Source organism: Podarcis melisellensis (assembly GCF_964234715.1).
Source record: "Podarcis melisellensis genome assembly, chromosome: 1".
NCBI classification, from domain to species: domain Eukaryota; kingdom Metazoa; phylum Chordata; class Lepidosauria; order Squamata; family Lacertidae; genus Podarcis; species Podarcis melisellensis.
This window is the reverse complement of record NC_138528.1, coordinates 80,090,641-80,110,329: the sequence shown is the minus strand read 5'-3', so window position 1 is coordinate 80,110,329 and position 19,689 is coordinate 80,090,641. Positions and strand designations below refer to the sequence as shown.

Below are 19,689 nucleotides of genomic sequence, written 5' to 3'. Positions count from 1 at the left end.
GAAGAGGAAGCAGGGAAGCCCAAACAATTCTAAAATATTGCTGTACTAGTAAAATCAGAGAACAAAATGAAGCAACCTTTAGGGACAATTGGAAAATGTTTGTAGATTATTTTAAAAATTATTGTAAACATGTTAGTACACTAGCAGGTTTGGAGTAAGTTCAGCAGTAAAAGTTATTTTGAAAATAAAGTTGGGAAAATAAGGTATAGATTAAATATAATATGTAGCAGCAAATAATAAACATGAGAAAACCATGGAAGGGTGGGAGGGAAATTGATTTCTTCAGTGAATATTGGAAAATATTTGAAAAGAGTATTTTATTAGTGAAAAATCTTTTTTATTTTTTATTTTAAAAATACTAAAATAATCTTAAACATTTTTTTTAAAAAAATGAATCTACAGTTGTGTTCAAAATTCAAGAATGGCAAACTAAGGAAGGCCATTTTGCCAAATACAGTGGTGCCCCGCAAGACGAATGCCTCGCAAGACGAAAAACCCGCAAGACGAAAGGGTTTTTCGGTTTTTGCATCGCTTCGCTAGACGAATTTCCCTATGGGCTTGCTTTAAAAAACCTTGGGACAGCGGAGAAGTCCTCTGCTGTCCCGGGTTTTTTTTAAAATGCTGGGGGTGGGAAGAAAAGCCCTTGTCCGCCCCCCCCCAGCCTTCAGAAGAGGTCGGGGGACAGACTGTCCCCGGACCTGGTCTGAAGGCGGTTTCCATAGGAACGCATTGATTGATTTTCAATGCATTCCTATGGGAAACCGTGCTTCGCCAGACGAAAAACTCGCAAGACGAAAGAACTTGCGGAACAAATTAATTTCGTCTTGTGAGGCGCCACTGTAGTCTGTAAGGGAGGACAAGATTTTTTTGTAATAGCTCAGGAGGAGTCCAAAAAAAAGGAAATTTTCAAAAAAATTGTCAGAAAATTATTTGTTGGGAAATTTTAGCTCAGCTGTAGTGGAATAATCAGTACAGGGTGCTGAATACTAGCTATGATAATTAACTAAAGAATTTTCAATCAAATTAAATTGTCTGTTAATACCTTGATCACAACAATGGCAGAAGGTATGGGGGCATTCAGTACTATGAATATTGTGAACTTTCTAATAAGAAACTCAATAGACATCCATCAGCTGACCCTCGCTACAAGTTTTTAAGTGAAAAGAGCATGTAAATTGAGAGTTGGAAAAAGGATCTTCTTGTGCTAACAATTCTTCTGCAGGGAGGAAGAACACCTGGAAACTTATTTTGAAGATATTACAGCTTTGACTTCACTTACAATAACTTGGTCAAGAATGGATAGCTGCAATATTTCCAGTGCCTGTGTAAGAAGCACAGGTGGTTTGTGTTGGTAGATGATGTGACCACATCTTGAATAGGTTCTGCCTGAAACTGAATAAATACCACCCCACTTCCATTTTACGCTCAGCATTACATTCACCCTGGCAGGCTGAGAAGAAGCTCATCAAGAAGTGTTGTGTAAGTACAGTTTGACTGAGTTAAATGAATTTGGGGGCATAGGCTTGATTTGATCCAGGGCTCAGTTCTGAAAAGCTTGAAGGAATAACAGGGTGCTTGTGATACCATGCAGAGGTCTTTCTCCTCACTACTGAACAGCCAGGACCACTCTAGGGAACAGAAGTTACTAGTTCAACCAAAGCAGAACATGTAGAAGGTCTTCTATCTGAGAATTCATCCACTGGGCAAGTGTGATCACTCTCCAGAATCTCAGTTTGGGGAGGTATTGGCCAGTCAAAATGGGAATGGCCTGCATAGGCAGAGAAAGATATTGTGATGCACCTTACGATTCTGTCTCTGGTGGCATCCCTGCTAGTTCCTCTGGAACCAGTACAAAGGGCTACCCTCAAGTGAATGCATCCACAACAGTTGTGCTTACTCGAGTAGGTGTTCAAGTTTCTAAGCAGTTATAGCTTCCGTGCTGGGTGATTCTCTCTCAATGAGTCTTCCTGGCTCAACAGCAGACCTGGTGGGAAAGGAGAACTGGAGGTGGAAGTGTTGAATGCCTAGGCACAAGCTCTATAGGGCCAGGGCATCTTCAACCTCCCCCCCCCCCAAAAAAAGTATTTGGGATGGGGCTGGGTAATCCCAATCTTGAGGGGGCGGAAGAGGCCGAGCCCTTCCACCCCACCCCAGCCCATCCTCCTCTCTCTTACCTTCCAATGTTGGGCACAATTTGACACCTCTGGCGCTCTCTCTCTCTCTCTCTGTGTGTGTGTGTGTGTGTATTAATAATACCTTTATTGTCAATGTACAACCTGTGTACAATGCAATTAAATGAAACAGAGAAGTAAGATGGTAGAGTAGCAGCTGCAGGAACATTAGTATTTCCTCTTCCTCAGACCATTCAGCCCTTCATGCTTCCTCCAAGTTCTTTGTCTTCCTTCTTTCACACTCTGTCCTCTTTCACACCTGGTTGTTCACATCCTCCTCTTGCTTCCATTTCCACCCCTCCATTTTACAGCCTCAGTTCATTTATTTGTTGATAAAGGTTGTTTTTACAGACATCTCAGAGAAGGCAACAGATCCAGCAGCGATGGCTAACAGAACCATAGTGTTCCTTCCCCCAAATTGTAACAACATAAACCAGGCAGGCCAGGGGGCCTCAAATACTGTTCTCCAACTACCAGAGACAGTTCTCTATGGAGGTCAGCAGCTTGGAGGCCCTGATAACCAGCCTCAGCAGAACGAGCAGGTGGGAGCCATGGAGACACTCCGCTATGTAGAGACCAAATCTATGGGGGTAAGTGAAATTGAGATTTGCTCATGTTCAGGCTTATGTTCAGTGGTTTCCCTGCAAGAGTGATGTCAGTGCAGAAACGACTAATCTTATCAACAGGTTCAAGAGGCTAATGCAAAGGATGGTCTCAATTATTCTCTTATCCAATGGGGATTTGTTAGATGTATTTAAAAATGTTTGGGCTGGCTGGGTGACTTATTCAATGGAATATTTAAGTAGTTAAGAGTATTACAGATGAACCAGTCCCTGGCAAATGGCAATGCAAAGTCTTCAGTTTACAAGAAGACACTATTCCTCTACAAATCAGAGGAGAAGACAGTATGTAAATGACTTAAAGCAGGGGTATATCTACAAGAATAAAGGTGAGACAATAAGTGGGCAGCAAATCACACAACATATGCATCTTGATCTTGAGAGCAAATAGGATCCCTAACTATCCCCAAAACCTCAAGAGTGGGCATGACAATTTGCCACGGTATCCATACTATGAAGAAAAAGCAATGCATACCTTATCCTGAGGCCTAATCAAACACAAAGTCAGAGATCAGAAATCTGTGCCTCCTGCAAGAGTTAAGCTCTTCCCTTAAAATTCTGCACAAGCCGTCCACAAAAAATATATCCCTCTCATTCTTTTGGTCTGTGTTCAGTGAAGCATACAACTGATCCTTGAGATCATTGAGAAGCAAAGATGGGGTCCTGGTGTAGCTTTCAGCTACCCAACCACTGAAAACCTGGGGGTTTTTTTGGGGGGGTTGAACCAATGTTCAAAAAAGAGGGTTCTTTTTGGGTGAGTGTCCTTTATTCCTTTATGACAGTGGTTTTCAACCAGTGTGCCATGGCATCCTGGGGTGCCTTGAATGATGGTCATGGGTACCACGGGCAACACTGGCCTCTGTCCTTCTTTCCTTACCTGCCTCCTCTGATGCCCTCTCACTTCTCTGCCTCCAAAGGCTTGTGCAGCTGTTTGTTGCAACAGCCCTGGCTATGAGCTCCACAAGTGAATGGGGCCTCAGGGAGGCACCTCTGTTTTCAGCTCAGAGACCAAGGGTGGCAGCTGGGGGAGAGGAGAGGAGGCTGAGGGAAGACTCCACAAGGGAGGGTGTTTGAAAAAGGGTGAGAGGCTGCCAGCTCTGCAAGGAAGGGGTGACATAATTGGGCTCCTGACTCCCACAGGGGTGCTGCAGAAAAAAGGTACCGTAGTTGGTCAAGGGAGCCATGGACTCAAAAAGGTTGAAAACTTCTGCTTTATGCCATTGTTTATATCCAAGTTTCTGCCTGTTTGCTATTTTGCTATTTTGTTTGCTATTTTGTTTACCTTTGGAGGAAGATTCTGTGCAAAACCCGATTCTTTCCTACAGGAGGTAATAGTTGAACATTACTAGTAACACAGCTTAGGAGCCAACTCCCAGGGGCCGAATTCTTTTTGCCCCACCCCCAATAAAATATTTGATGGGGCTGCCCCCCAGTTGATGGGCATTGCCATTCAAATGTTGTGCATGCAACATTATGTGGGGTGGAGCTTACCTCCCCCCCCAAAAAAGGTTGGCACCCCTGTAACACAGAATTTGTGTGCTGATATTTACATTAAGTGTTACAAGGTCAGGATATCTACTCATACCTTCCAGGGCATGTTTAAAATAAAGACTAGTAACCAGGATTAAAGGTAGTTCCATGATGGGGGTCTCTTTATATCAAATTATGCCGCATTCATTGATGCCACGAGCTACAGGAATAAACCATGGAAAAAGTTCAAATTATCAGGCACCATTACAAGGACTTAGAGGAGGATATTCCTCGCACAATCTAGGGACCTGAGATGCTCTTTACTATTTTTCTGTGTGGGCAGCTTGAAGTCATTATTCAGGGATTTGGGTTTTTTTACCTCTTATCAGGGCTCAGGAAACTGTTTGATCTTGTTTGTGTAATTTTCTCTCCCAGGTTATCCAGATCATGATTGGATTGGTACACATTGGCTTTGGGGCTGTCTCCCTTGTCCTTTTACCTTACCATATGGTTTTTGCTGCTCTTGGAGGTTATCCATTCTGGGCTGGACTATTTGTAAGTAGTTGGTTATTTGTCTTTGAGGACCAGTCTGTTTCAGTGTCCATGGTCATGAAATTTAGGGCTGCATACATAGCATACATTTAATTCACATTTAAAGCACATCCTCCACACACGCCCAACCATCCTAAATTGTAGTTTAAGGGTGCTAGGAATTGTAGCTCCATGCAGGGTAAACTACAGTTCCCATTTTTTTGGGGGGGGTGCTTTAGGTGTATGATGTGTGCGCACAGCTTTGACCTTGGAGAGGAAGTCTCCATTATGTTCCTATTCAATTGCTGACTTTTTTTGTATTGAGAACTAATAGCTAGTAAATAAGTCATAATCTCTCTCTCTCTCATGCATGCGTGTGCACGCACACATATCCTTATACAGTGGTACCTCGCAAGACGAATGCCTCGCAAGACAAAAAACTCGCTAGACGAAAGGGTTTTTTGTTTTTTGAGCTACTTTGCAAGATGATTTTCCCTATGGGCTTGCTTTGCAAGACGGAAACGTCTTGCAAGTTTGTTTCCTTTTTCTTAACACCGTTAATACAGTTGCGACTTGACTTCGAGGAGCAACTCATAGAACGTGGTGTGGTAGCCTTTTTTGAGGTTTTTAAAGACTTTGGTGATTTTTGAAGCTTTTCCAAAACTTTCCCGACACCGTGCTTCGCAAGACGAAAAAAATCGCAAGACGACAAAACGCACGGAATGAATTAATTTCGTCTTGCGAGGCACCACTGTAGTTCTGCGAAATGGAATAGACATAGATGAAGGAAATGTGCTCATGCAGGAAACCTGCTTGCCTCCACCCCAGTGGTGTCCCCAAAAGCATTTACTCTTTCATGTAGAAGTGAAGTCTGTAGGCTGGAGTCAGCTAAGCTATTGCACTAGTGGAAGCCAGTGTCAGGATTCATACTGGCACAATGAGACTTCCTCCGCTCTCCACCTTCCCATGCCCCCACCCTCCCCATATTTGCTCAAAAAGGTGGCAATAACCCCCTGAACAGTGCAGGGGAGCAAGAGAGCAGGGGTTGTTCTGTCTGGCAAGCAGAAATGTTTTGCTAAGGCCTCTGAGACCCCTATTCCTTTCACAGACCTACAGTTCCCACTGTTCCATGGGAAGAGGAACTGATTGTTAAACCACTCAGAGAATTGTAGCTCTGTGCACCACACCCTTAACTCTCAGCTCCCTTGACAAGCTGCAGTTCCTAGGATTCATTGAGGGAGGGGCATGACTATTTAAAGTGACTATAACACAGCTTTAAATATATAGTGCAGATTGAAACCAAGTTGTACTATCCCAGGAGGGCTTTCCCAAGAAATGTAGAAAGTTTTTTAGTTCCATTTGTTTACCAAAAGCAATGCTTTTGGTTGACGCAGATAAGTCATCCTGCCCCATCCAGGAAAACCTTTGCAGCAAAGCCTTTGCAGCAATGGTGCTTAGTTCTCTGCACAGGACTGCAAAGGACTGGCACACATGGTTCACCAGGAAGAGGGGAATCTTATGTCAAAGCCATATTCACATGTTCAAAAACATTTTAATTAAAACAAACGAACAAATCTCCTTGTCAGTTTTCAATGCATTTATGTTGGAGAGATAGTCAGAAAGCCAATAGTTGGCTGTTCTTTGGTAAAAGAAGAAAATATGCTACTATCTGACATCAGTCCCAAAGTACTAAGATGTTGGGACTCAGGAAAATGTTATGTTGTTTTTTAGTGAACAACCCAAATGAACTTTTCTTTTTCTTCTCCTGAATAGTTCATTGTTTCTGGATCCCTGGCTGTGTCAGCTGAGAAATATCTTAATACAAGCCTGGTGAGATACACACCATTCCCTCCTCGTTTGTGTTGCTGTATAAACAAACAAATAACTTAGCCTTCTTGTTACATGTCTGGGTATATGGCCCCCTCCAGACTGATTTTTTATTGCAGGTGGTTCTGCAGCATGGTCTTGCCATAATAATAGTGTATTAGTGATGGGTTTATTCTGCATGAGTTTGTTCTGTGGTGCTTCCCTAATGCTATTGCACTATTGCTGTCTGAATGGCTATAGCATAGCAAAAGCAGGGCAAAAGTTACAAGCAGGAAGTTACAAGATATGCACTGATTGGAAACGATACAGTCTTACTTCCTCAAAATGTTTGCACGTGCAAACATGAGAAAGCAGGATCATGTGTGACTGTCCCAACAGCATCATGAGAACAAATAATAACGAATGTGCAATTGAAAGGTACTCTGGAGGGGCACTGTAGTAACAGTCTACACTATTCTTATGTGCATTTATCGTAAACCAAAGCAGCCTGTAAGACTGGTGCTCGAGATCTGCAGCCAGCCTAGAACAGAGGGTAGCCGGGGTTCCTTCAAGTAACGCGTCTTGATCCTAACCCTGGTTGGAAGGTGCTACCATGAGATTCAAAGTGGGGATCTTGTTCCAGGGCCCAGGCCCCTTGCTGCCTGAGCACCAGAGCAGCTCTTAGAAAAAAGAGTCTGTGGCTTGATCCACTGGTGGAGGAAGAGGGGTGCAGGCGGAGCACACCGCCCCCGGCAGCGTAATCCTGGTGCGGTGCCATCGCAGCTGCCCCCCTGCCCGTGCTGGGCACCACACCCCCGCAGGCAGCGCGTCACCCCCCCCCCAGGACACGTGCCAGCCATGCTCCCGCCTGCTCTTCACCCCCATCCCCCCCCTATGCCGGAGCATGAATCTCCGCCACTGGCTTGATCTTCAGTGCCGTGCCGTTTGGTACTGCAGCTCCCTAGGAAATCACAGAAAAGGTGGCAACCCATTGAGGGATGATGATAATATTAATAATAATAATAAATTTATTATTTATACTCCGCCCATCTGGCTGGGCTTCCCCAGCCACTCTGGGCGGCTTCCAGCAAAATATTAAAACACAGTAATGCATCAAACATTAAAAGCTTCCCTAAACAGGGCTGCCTTCAGATGTCTTCTAAAAGTCTGGTAGTTGCTGTTCTCTTTCACATCTGGTGGGAGGGCGTTCCACAGGGCAGGCGCCACTACCGAGAAGGCCCTCTGCCTGGTTCCCTGTAACTTGGCTTCTCGCAGCGAGGGAATCACCCGAAGGCCCTTGGCGCTGGACCTCAGTGTCTGGGCTGAACGATGGGGGTGAAGACACTCCTTCAGGTATACTGGACTGAGGCTGTTTAGGGCTTTAAAGGTCAGCACCAACACTTTGAATTGTGCTCAGAAACATAGCTTCTCTGTCACTTCTCTCCTGCTTTTGGTTACCCAACTTTTTAAAAGTGCCCTTATGCAGCATCACCATATTTTTTCCATCCGTCAATGCGAATTGTAGTGCAAACCTAACCACATCTACTTAGAAGTAAGCCCCATTGAATTCAACTGGACTTGCTCCCAGATAAGTGGGGTTCTAAATCCTAAATGCATCCAGCAGAAGTAAAGTAAATCAAGTGGTAATCATGGGAGGGTGTCATTATGTTGCTGGGGGGGGGCATAAAAGCCTGGTAGAGTTTACAGGGGCTAAGAATGTCAACCGTTGCTTGCTGGCTACATGGTAGAGGGGAGCACGAAGGGGCAATTTGTTATGTAGAACGCATGCCCTCCTTGCTTGCCTAGCTACACACAGAGACCTCAGTCCTTGAAGTACTGCTGTTTGAGGGTTTTCTCAAACACTTTTGCAGACATCCCTTTGCAAGTTCTCATACCTGCGAACTATGCATCTAGTTCAACCTCCTACAATGTAGGAATGTGCAGCTGTCCTATACAGGGATTGAACCTGCAACCTTGGTGTTATCAGCACCATGATCTCTAACTAACTGAGCTATCCAGGTACATCAAATCCAGTTTCATAGACTCAGACTGGATCTAGACACATCAAAGAAGCGTTTCAGTTAAACGCGTTGCAAATTTTGTATGAGAAATTGGGTTGGCAAAAGTGGGACTCCACAGCCCCATCTAGTGTTAGAATGCATAAACAACACATATAAAGCATTTTTTTCTTTGCCAGTGTAGCTGAGTCCTCAGTTATATTACTCTCTATGTGTGCCCAGGTGCTTCTTTCCGTCCCTTACACCTCCAGTTTGAACTTAGTTCATGTTCTGTTCACCTAGCAGTTATGGGAACTACTTACAGGTGACGTTTAGAGATTTTTGAACTAATTCAGTGAACTTCGTTTGACTGAACTAGTTCATTCCAAACTTCAGCACAAATACAAACAATAGGAAGCCTGCAGTTTTATGTGGTTGACAGATCCTTCACACTGCTTCAGATTTCAATTTCCTCTGATGAAAACTTCAGTATGGCTTGAACTCAGGTCTCTTGCAAAACAGGTATTTCTCTTCACATCGTTTGGGTATGACTCTCTTCATTAGACTATTTGCCTTTGAAGATGGACCTCTGGTTTTTGGTCGCCTGATTCATTGTATCTTTCAGGTGAAATGCAGTGTGGGAATGAACATCACAAGTTCTATAATGGCATTAGTTGGCATCGTGCTCTATTTGACGGAGCTATGCCTAAATTCTGTTCTTAAAAATTGTGATCATCTTAATCAAGACAAATATTCTTGTGAGGTAGGTGAACAAGTTCCAAAAAATGTTGACATTGTGGGCAAAATCTTTAGAAAGGGAGAGAAACCCAGACCCACCTTGAGCTTTGCTTGGGCTGCAAGCAGTTCCCACTTCAAGAGACCAGCCTCTGGGAATTCTAGGAATTGTAGCTCTTTGGGAAGACAAACAACACTCAGCACCCTTAAAAAAAACTTCCTGGGATTCTTTGGGTAAGGTGTGATGGTTTAAAGTAGGATGGTACTGCTTTAAATGTATAATGCTGATAGTGTCTTTGTTTTTTGACACAGTAGCTCCCAGATATTCTCTTTAGCTGCTTCTTTGGAAAAGAGAGGCAAATGTCAACGACACAGAAGGGTCAATAGCAAAACTACTATGTGTAGCTTAAGTGGACTTTTTTCTGATTCACCTGCCATACAACCTGATAATATATTGATCAGAATGTACATTGGGTAGTTCTTCTGTGTTCTATCCTATATTAGCAGCCTTCATGCAGGTGGCAAGGCACAAATGAGGTTTTTAGCCTAATGTGTGCACCACACGTATCGGGGCCTTCTAAATCCTATTCACTGTATGCCTGGAGATTTGCTTTGTGAGGCTGCAAAATGCAAACATACTAAGAAGGCCCCAGCTGCACAGCCCTGTTTCTTACTGTGTTATATTCAAAGAGGCAGATGTATGTCAGTATGACCTCTTGCCCAAACAATTCTAAATAGTCGTCACCACTGCCTCCAACTCTTCTCCACATGAATTTTTCACTGGTGTTGTCAGGTCAGAATTTTTCTTATGAACTGCCTTGAAACCACTGAGATGATTTTCTAGTACCCAGAGCTGTGTCCGTGTTGTCATGTCACCTGCTCCTCCGCTTTGCAGCTAAGCTACCAAATAGGTACTGGTCTCGGAATCCTCCTCTTCTTGTTCACCTCCCTGGAGTTCTGCATTGCAGTTTCCACAACACATTTTGGGTGCCTGGCCGTCTGTTGTAACAATGAGAGGGTAAGCATTGGAAAGCCTTGCTCAGAAATTAAGCAGATCATATTGAAAATAATGTACAGAGGAGATATTGATTCGTGGGGTTTAGAAATGCCTTCAGGCTCCCATGGCATCCTTTGCAGCTGTCTTGGAATCGCCAGCTGTTATCTACAGTAGAGGACCATGGTTCTGGACCACGAGTCTGATGGAGCCTAGGAAGTCTTCTGTTCCTTATTCATGCACCCCCCATGTACAGCAATAGCATTTGATATGGCTGCAAAAGGCTTGAATGACCCTGTTCCTTATCAGTGTGGTATCAGCTGCACTGGTAGAGTTCAGCTACAGAGGGCTTTAAGAATTTAGAGCAATTATTTAGATCAGGGTGACATGGAAAAGAAGGACACCATCATAACCATGTATGTTTGTGTGTGTTTCAGGCCATAACTTTCATGCAGTACACCATCTATCAAGGTGGTATGAATTCTGCTGAAGGCAACCCTGCTCCTCCAGCCTCCAGTGCTGCACTTTCTTCCAAGGAAGAGGCTTGCTAAAGAACCCAAGAGGAAAGCGATCAAAGATATCACTTCCAAGAAGCCAGGGAGTGAAATATTATTGATGTATTAACTCCCTCCCCCCCCACCATAAATATATCTATCCACCTAGGCTATGTGCTGTTGCTGCAATTTTTAGTAGATTACCCAATTTGATTAATAGTCTAAAATGTTAGGGTATGGAATTACCACAGATGTTGGAGTGGGGGTTGCACACCTGATTATTATTATGATTATTATGATTATTGAATTTATATATCGCTTTATACCTGCAGGTCTCGGGGCGGTTTACAAAATAAAATCAAAATATAAAACCACAAAATCCATAATCAAAATTAAAACAACCACCCAATAACCCCCCCCCACACATTTTAAAAGGGCATAAGATGTCAATCAGGTCAACCAAAGGCCTGGTTTAAAAAGAATGTTTTTGCCTGGTGCCTAAAGGTGTGTAATGAAGGCAGCAGGTGAACTTCTCTGGGGGGAGCATTCCACAGACGGGGAGTCACTGCAGAGAAGGCCCATTCTCCTGTTGCCACCCTCCGGACCTCTCGATGAGGCGGCACATGGAGGAGGACCTCAGAAGATGATCTCAGGGTCCTGGTAGGTTCATATGGAAAGAGGCGGTTTTTGAGGTATTGCGGTCCTGAGCTGTTTAAGGCGTTATAGGTCGTATAACCCCATCAATATAACCCCATCAAGAGCAGGCAATCTCCCACCCATCCGGTCTAGGGAACCACCCACTAACAGTGCCTCAGTCTTATCTGGATTGAGTTTCAGTTTGTTGGCTCTCATCCAGTCCATTATCAAGGCAAGTCACTGGTCCAGCACTTCCACTGCTTCACCTGCAGATGTAAAGGAGAAATAGAGCTGAGTGTTATCACCATACTGCTGACAACATACTCCCCATCCAGCGGTTTCATGTTGATGTTAAACAACGTTGGGGATAGGATTGAACACTGCAGAATCCCACACTGAAGGTTCCATGGGGCTGAAAAGCATTCCCCGAGCAACACCCTCTGGGAATGACCATCCATGTAGGGCTGGAACCACCACAAAGCAGTGCCACCCACCCCTAGTTCGGACAGCCACTCTAGAAGGATACCATGGTCAATGGTATCAAAAGCCACTGAGAGGCCGAGGAGAATAAACAGGGACATGTTTCCCTTGTCTCTCTCAACAGACGTCATCATACAGGGTGACCAAAGCAGTTTCTGTGCCAAAACTGGGCCTAAACCCTGACTGAAATGGATCCAGAAAAACAGTTTCTTCCAAAAGCACCTGGATCTGGTCTGCAACCACTCGCTCCAAAACTTTGCTCAGGAAAGGGAGATTAGCAACTGGTCGCAAGTTAGTTAGGTTTTCCAAATCCAGGGAAGGTTTCTTAAGGATTGGTTTTACCACTGCCTCCTTCAAACAGACAGGGACCACCCCCTCTCATAAAGAGGGATTGATCACCTCCCTGGCCCTGCCAACTGTTTCTTCCCTTCTGGTTTTTATCAGCCAAGAGGAGCAAAGGTCTGGAGCGCAAGTGGTTGCCCTGACCAATCTGAGCACCTTGTCCACATCCTCGAGCCTTACCAAGTGAAACTCATCCAACACAACAGGACTAGACTATGCTCTGGACACCCCATGAGATTCATCTGCTATAACAGCAGATTCATGGTCTTAGTGGATGCAAGCAATTTTATCCTCAAAATGCCTTGCAAACAAGTAGCAGTGAGCTACCGCTGGTTCTCCAATCTCCTTTGGGAGGCTGTAAAAGGCCCCGTACAACCCGGAAAAGCTCTGCCAGGCAACTTGATGAGGATGCAATGGAGGCAGCTCCATTGATGAGCTCTCCTTAGATTTAGTCTCAAGTTAAGACCACTCTGTCTTGACATGGATCTCTCTTCAGGTTCTCTTGAATGGTCTCCACTGTCCCTTTCTTTCCTGAACTCATCAAAGCTAATGGGCAGCAGCACAGAGAGCGCCAAAGGAACCTCAGCCACCATTAGTCACTAGACACTGCACAACTAGCAGCAATGGAGAATGTAGTTCTTATGGTGCTGCCATGTATCTAGGGCCTAACAAAGGGCGTTTTACCTGTGGAGCCCTCCACACCATATAGAAGCATCCAGGGGATTGAGGAACCTACCTTTCCCATGACTCCTGGCAGCCCTCAATGCTGCAAGCTATGCTCTCCCAGGTCCACCAAGCCTAGGTAAACAGAGAAAGGTGTTTGCAGAGAGGGCTTATGTTGGGGCACAGCAATGGAGGCCTGATTCACCCTAGACACAATTTAGGGCCCACATTATGTTGTCTGAAGGACATTAAAAACAAAAACAAAACCTGATCCATTCTCTTCAAGTTATTTCTGGGAGGGACTGTGGAACTATCTGGACTACTAATTAAAAAGCTTTCAATCACTGTTAAAGATTCCCCTGGTTCACTGGGTAGCAGAACTTAAAGATGTTTCATATTCTTAATACATTCAACATCTGTAGGTTTTGGGGAACATGTGTAGGACCGAACCCATACATTTTTATACAGTTTTAATATGAGCACTTCAAAAACAAACAGCTGGGGGTGGCTGCTGATACCATGTTAAAGAGATCTCCCTCCTTCTGCTACATTGTATAGAATACATGCCCTAAACTGTTGCTTGTTTTTTGCGTCAACTAAAAGTGAAGAATGATTTTTTTTCTCTTTCAAGAACTATTGTTTTATTCGTATGCAAATATGTGCAGATATATGAATGGTTGAACACAATACCATAATAGGGGGTCAGCCATACTGTTTCGCTTGCAGGCTTTCCACAGGTGGACCACTGGCCTGATCCAGCAGCCGCCTCTTATGTTCTTATGTACCCATACAAAATGTTTATCCATGCAGCTTTTTCAATAAAATGGTAGTATGGTTTTCCTGCATTTTGATGAGTACATTTGCCAAATGAAAGTATTTGGGCTCATGTTCACATCTCTGTGAACGTAAGTGTGCACAGAGCAATGTATTAACATGTACATATGGCCTCTTCTTATGGGAAGGGTGTTGTTAACCCTTGCCCTCCCAGACTCCTTCTCCAAGATCTTGCAGCTGGGACAGCATCCTTTTAGTTCAGTCACAAGAGAAGGGATTTATACAGTATGTAGCTAGTTTAAGATGCTGCTCTGTTGCAATTCTCTGCTGCAGACTAGCTTAGCCAGGTGCCTTAGATCTGAGTCTAATGCACTAGAAACTTTTCTTGGGTTACTGTAAACAAAAAACCCCCAGACGTTTTGCCACATTTAAAAAATCTGACCGGATAGAAATTTTAATCCTGAAAAAGAGGACGTGTCTGGAAAAAAGGAAAACATATGGCAACCCTACGTTCCATTCACTTGCTTTCACCTTTAAGCTTCCTGTAAAAATAGTGCTTCAAAATTCATAGAAGCAAAGCTATTGGATCGGTTGTGATTAAACAGAGAAACAGTTATTCCCTTTCTGTATAGTTTATTTATTTCAAAGCAGTTATAAGACACTTTAAAAATATCTAAGCTGTGGACAATATAATAGCGTTAAAACAAAAATACCACCTAAAAAGATGAAAACAGTGGCATAAAAGCCAACCCTGTCCTCCAAAAGACTGTCCACCAGGCCAGAAGAGTCCAGGCTTTTGGGGCCTGTGAGCACTTTTGCAAATTGGGGGAACTGTCCCACACGCTTACCAAGCACACAACACAACCTGTTCTATTGGCTGCAATAGAATCCTTTCAAATCTGCTTTCCAAGGGGGGAGAGGCCCCTGTGGGCACCTGGGAAGGCATCTGTGGGTACATGTGCATCTCTGGGAGCCGTGTTGGTGACCTCTGTACTAGACCAAGAGAAGAAAGAGGGAAGAGGAGGAGAAGGAAATATAAGGATGCTATACACCTGGAATTTCCCAGACATAGCCGTCTGTAAAAGTGCCCGGATTTTCACTTTTTGAAATATGGCAGCCCTACATGGAGAACTCACAAACCAAGTTCTTTGTTATGTTTGTGGTGTTTTCTTCCCTTTTGGTGTAAATTCTCTAGTGAGCAGGAGAGAGAGAAAATAGTTTTGCGTCCTTATTCCCATATCAAATCATCCAGAAGAAGCAAACATTCTAATTGTTTCTATAGGGAGCTTATTGAGTTATCCTGACTTGGGGAGACTCTTGGGGAAGAACTGTGGTCACTTTAGCTTGGCTGGAGCACGGGGAACATTTCAATATAAGCCACCTTTTGCAGGCAACAGGAAAACTCACCGAGCTTCATACAGGTAAGTCTGCTTCTTCCTGCTGTAGACCTTAGTGATGTCCCCACAGTCGGTTTCCATGCTACTCTTTGCTCAGCTTAAACTTCCCATCTGGGCAGCAGACCACTTTTCTTGCACCACATTCCCATGTGCATTCAGGAAATGTGTACACAAAAGCATATGCCAAAATGTGCATAAGAATGCATATACTGGTGAAAGTAACATAAGAATGTGGAGGACTGGGTTTAAAATTAGAAAGATGAGAAACTGAGAGGTCCACCCCAGCCCCAGCCCCAGTGCCTGAACACTAATTTCCTGTTGTCTCCTTATCAGAAGCCCAACCGGTCAGCAGCAAAACAGTGTCTCTTCTCAAGGGTACTTTTTCCAAGAACTAAAAATACCGTATTTTTAGCTCTATAAGACTCACTTTTTCCCTCCTGAAAAGTAAGGGGAAATGTGTGTGCGTCTTATGGCACAAATGCAGGCTGCGCAGCTATCCCAGAAGCCAGAACAGCAAGAGGGATTGCTGCTTTCACTGCACAGTGATCCCTTTTGTTGTTCTGGCTTCTGAGATTCAGAAATTTTTTTTTACTTGTTTTCCTCCTCCAAAAACTAGGTGCGTCTTGTGGTCTGGTGCGTCTTATAGAGCGAAAAATACGGTATATGACTTTCATCATAACCATAATTCTTTATGACTTCTGGGTATATGTTATAATAAAGCATATAGGTTTACAGAAGTAACTGAAAACCAAAACAGGATTTCATGGAAGACCAAAATATTTTGATTCACATTTTTGTCCCTGCAAAAACAAAGCTGCAAGAATTTGCTGGGTTTTGTTGCTGTTGCTCAGACTAGGTCGTCTTTCCAAACACGAAATGATCTTAAGTATTTGATTCTTATATACAGAACTGCAAATCCTTAGATAAAGAGAATACCACAATTAGTGATCAAATATCTTTGCCACATACAAACTGCCTCTGTAGATACTATCAAGTGCAACGCAGGCTGAGCTTTAGAAAAAGCCATCACATATAATTTAATTATCTTGTCATATTTTCATAGTTAAGCAGCAAGGTTTGTCATTCAAATAACCATATTTCCAACTTAATCCAATGTAGTTAACTCTTGAAGCAGCTGTAAAATCACTAAGTGTTTTCATGGGTTTAGATGACATGTTTATACAATTTGTACAAGAGCTGTTTAATATAGAGCTGTTTAATGGCTCTATATTGTGTGTGTGTGTGTGTGTGTGTGTGTTGTTTATTTATTTATACTTTTCAAGTTTATACATTTCACTAATTTTATACATTTCATTGATTTTACAATCATTTTGACATTTCAAAACTTGACTCCTTTCCCCCTCTTTCTGCATTTTCTTATATTTGTTTTTTAATATCTTTCGCATATCTGAATTAACTTAATTTGCTCATTTATTCATCTTCTTCAAATATATACTCTTATAAAGCTGCAGGTTATTACAAAAATCCTGTCAATGTTTTTATCTGTTTATAATTTATCTGAAAATATTCAATAAACCATTTCCATTCTTTTATTTTTTAAAAATTGTTATCTTGATTTCTTATTCTTCCAATAAGTTTCGCCATTTCTGCATATTCCATAAGTTTTTGTATCCATTTTTCCTTTGCTGGGACTTCTGATTCTTGCTATTTCGGGGAAAGTAATATGTATATGAATAAGTTTCTATGCAGTTTAGGTAGTTCTGTCCCTATAATTTGCAAAAGAAAATCTTCTGGGTTTTTGTTTGTTTCTTTGTTTGTTTTTACAAAGGATGTTTTAAATATCCTTTTCATTTCATTATCTATCATTTCCCAGTAAGCTTTAACCTTACTACAAGACATATGATAAAAATAACCTTCTTTATCTTTACATTTCCAACACTTATTTGATATAGATTTATACATTTTTGCCAATTTACTCGGTGTTAAGTTACCATTGATAAAGCATTTACATATACTGTACAGTGGTACCTTGGGTTAAGAACTTAATTCGTTCTGGAGGTCCGTTCTTAACCTGAAACTGTTCTTAACTTGAGGTACCACTTTAGCTAATGGGGCCTCCCGCTGCCGCCGAACCGCCGGGGCATGATTTCTGTTCTCATCCTGAAGCAAAGTTCTTAACCCGAGGTAATATTTCTGGGTTAGCGGAGTGTGTAACCTGAAGCATATGTAACCTGAAGTGTCTGCAACCCGAGGTACCACTGTAATTTTCCCTTAGACCATAACATGCTGTAAATTTTATATCCATATTTCCCAATCGTTCCCTTGCTTCCATGTCTATATTACGACCAATATCCATTGCCCAGTGTATCATTGAGGATTTTACTCATCCTTTGTCTCCCATTCCAATAATATTTTATACATTTTAGACAGCACTTTTACATTGCATCCCAACTTTTTTACATTACATCTTCAGTTGTGATATTTGTTCCCCAAGCCCTTATATCCTACCTTTCTTAAATACTTCATTTAAATGGTGATATTGTATCCATGTTGTTAATTCTCCTGATAATTCCTTAAATTCTTTTAATGTACTCTCCTCCATCTTATTTTAATAAATTTCTGTGTTGTCCATCCTTCTATCATATTCTTTTTCTTTACCGCTGTAGCTTCCAACGGTGAGGGTCAGTGGTGCTTTTACCTCTAATAAATTCTTATATTTATCCCATACAGTATACAATTTTTTTCTAATTATATGATTTGTAAATCCTTTATGTACTTTCACCTTTTCATACCATAAATAAGCATGCCAACCAAAACATTCCCATGACCTTCTAAATTTAGAATATGTGAATTCTCAAATGTCATCCATTCCTTCAACTAACAAAGACATATCTGGCAGGGTAAAGCCTCCTCTTTCTTTTGCATCTATCATATTTTATATTTTATTCTCGGTTTTTTCCCCTTGCCAAATATATTTAGAAATATATTTTTGCCATGTGTTGAAACAATCTGTCTTGCCAATCACTTGGAATTGATTGAAACAGATATAACATTCTTGGTAATACATTCATCTTTATAGTCGACACTTTATCTAATAGTGAAAGATTCATTCTATTCCAAATTTGCAAATTTCTTTTAATATCTTCCCAAGTTTTAAAATAATTATCTTTATACAATTTTATATTATTTACTGTTACCAATACACCTAAATACTTAACCTTTCTTTCAATCCAGATACGTCTTGTAATTTGTTTTTATTCTCATCATTCATATTTTTTTACCAAGAGTTTGGTTTTATCTTTATTAATCTTAAGACCTGCTATGTCTCAATTTTTTTTTATCTTTTCAAATACTTTTGGGATTGACTCTATTGGTTCTTCTACAGATATTGCCATGTCCTCTGCAAATGCTTTCAATTTAGATTGTCTCTGTCCCACTCTGCCTTTAATATTTTGATTACATCTTATTCTTTGTGCCAATACTTCTAAAACTATTATAAATAACAAAGGTGACAACAACAAAATAATAATTAATAAAAAACAAAAAATAATTAGCAAAGTACACAAAATTCATCAAAGGATACAAACAGTATTTTGAGTATTTTGAGTATTCTATATGCCAGGTTCTCAGATAGAAATTACATTAGTAATCCTTCTTTTCTTTCTTTCCTTATAGTCACCTTCTTTCTGTTCCAGTAAACTAGTTTGAATCCCTGCTATATTAGTTGACTTCCCTCTATGTCTTTGCAGTTTTGACACTTCTCTGAAGTGACAGATATTCTGTATTCACTTATTAAGATCAGTTTTTTTCCATTATATCTGTGAAATTAATATAAGGACAACCAAGTATTATTTTTGGAACCATATTTTGCAGGTAGTTTTTAAAGCAAACCCATCCTTTTTCTTACCTTGTCGCCTGAGTGATCTCTTATTAGTTCTCCCATTTTGGCTAGGTCGAGCTACTCACACAACTTTAATTGCCACTCGTCTATTGTTGGTATTAACTCACTTTTCCAGTATTTTGCTATTATCATTCTAGCTGTTGTTGTCTCGTAAAGAATCACTCTTTTATTTTCATTTTGGATGCTTATCATTAGAATACCTAATAGGAAAGCTACAGGTTTCTTTAAAAATGTGTGTTTTAGCATTCTGTTTAGTTGTTCATAGATCAGGTCCCCAAAAAAAATTGATTTCGGGACATGTCCATCATATGTGGAATAAGGTTCCTTCATATTGTTTACATCTCCAACACTTATTGCTGTTCTTTTTTATTTTGGCTAATTTGGATGGGGCCAGGTACCATCTGTAAGTCCTTTTCATAAAGTTTTCTTTTATCAGATAGCACGTGGTGAATTTTAAGTCTTTTTTCCGTAGTTTTCCCCATTTTTCCATCTCAGTTGGATAGCCAAAATTATGTGCCCACTTCACCATCACTCCCTTCACCTCTTCGTCCTTAAGTGTTTGCGATAATTTAATACCCTATTTAACTATCTCTTTTCTAGGGGAATTGATCAATTATTTTTTCTTTCCTTTTTCTTTGTTGTAGAATTTATTGCTTTTCCAACTCTCTTTTCTTTTTTGGTATGCACTTTGCTGGATAACAACCCCCCCCCCCCACA

The 19,689-nt window shown here is 41.6% G+C and overlaps 1 protein-coding gene across 3 annotated transcripts; it reads left to right on the top strand.

Moving 5' to 3' along the window:
- The first annotated feature begins 1,406 nt into the window (after positions 1–1,406).
- LOC309380889 (membrane-spanning 4-domains subfamily A member 12-like) lies at positions 1,407–10,987 on the top strand. Of its 3 annotated transcripts, none has more exons than XM_081931082.1 (7): positions 1,407–1,479; positions 2,523–2,761; positions 4,697–4,816; positions 6,566–6,622; positions 9,221–9,358; positions 10,226–10,348; positions 10,762–10,987. In XM_081931082.1, the coding sequence occupies exons 2-7, from the start codon at positions 2,555–2,557 to the stop codon at positions 10,873–10,875; spliced, it is 759 nt and encodes a 252-aa protein (XP_081787208.1). In that variant the 5' UTR covers positions 1,407–1,479; positions 2,523–2,554; the 3' UTR covers positions 10,876–10,987. The 3 variants fall into 3 exon arrangements, with proteins under 3 accessions (XP_081787208.1, XP_081787210.1, XP_081787209.1); XM_081931084.1 differs by having other exon boundaries at positions 1,464–1,479; positions 2,649–2,761; XM_081931083.1 differs by lacking the exon at positions 1,407–1,479 and having other exon boundaries at positions 1,531–2,761.
- Positions 10,988–19,689: the final 8,702 nt, after the last annotated feature.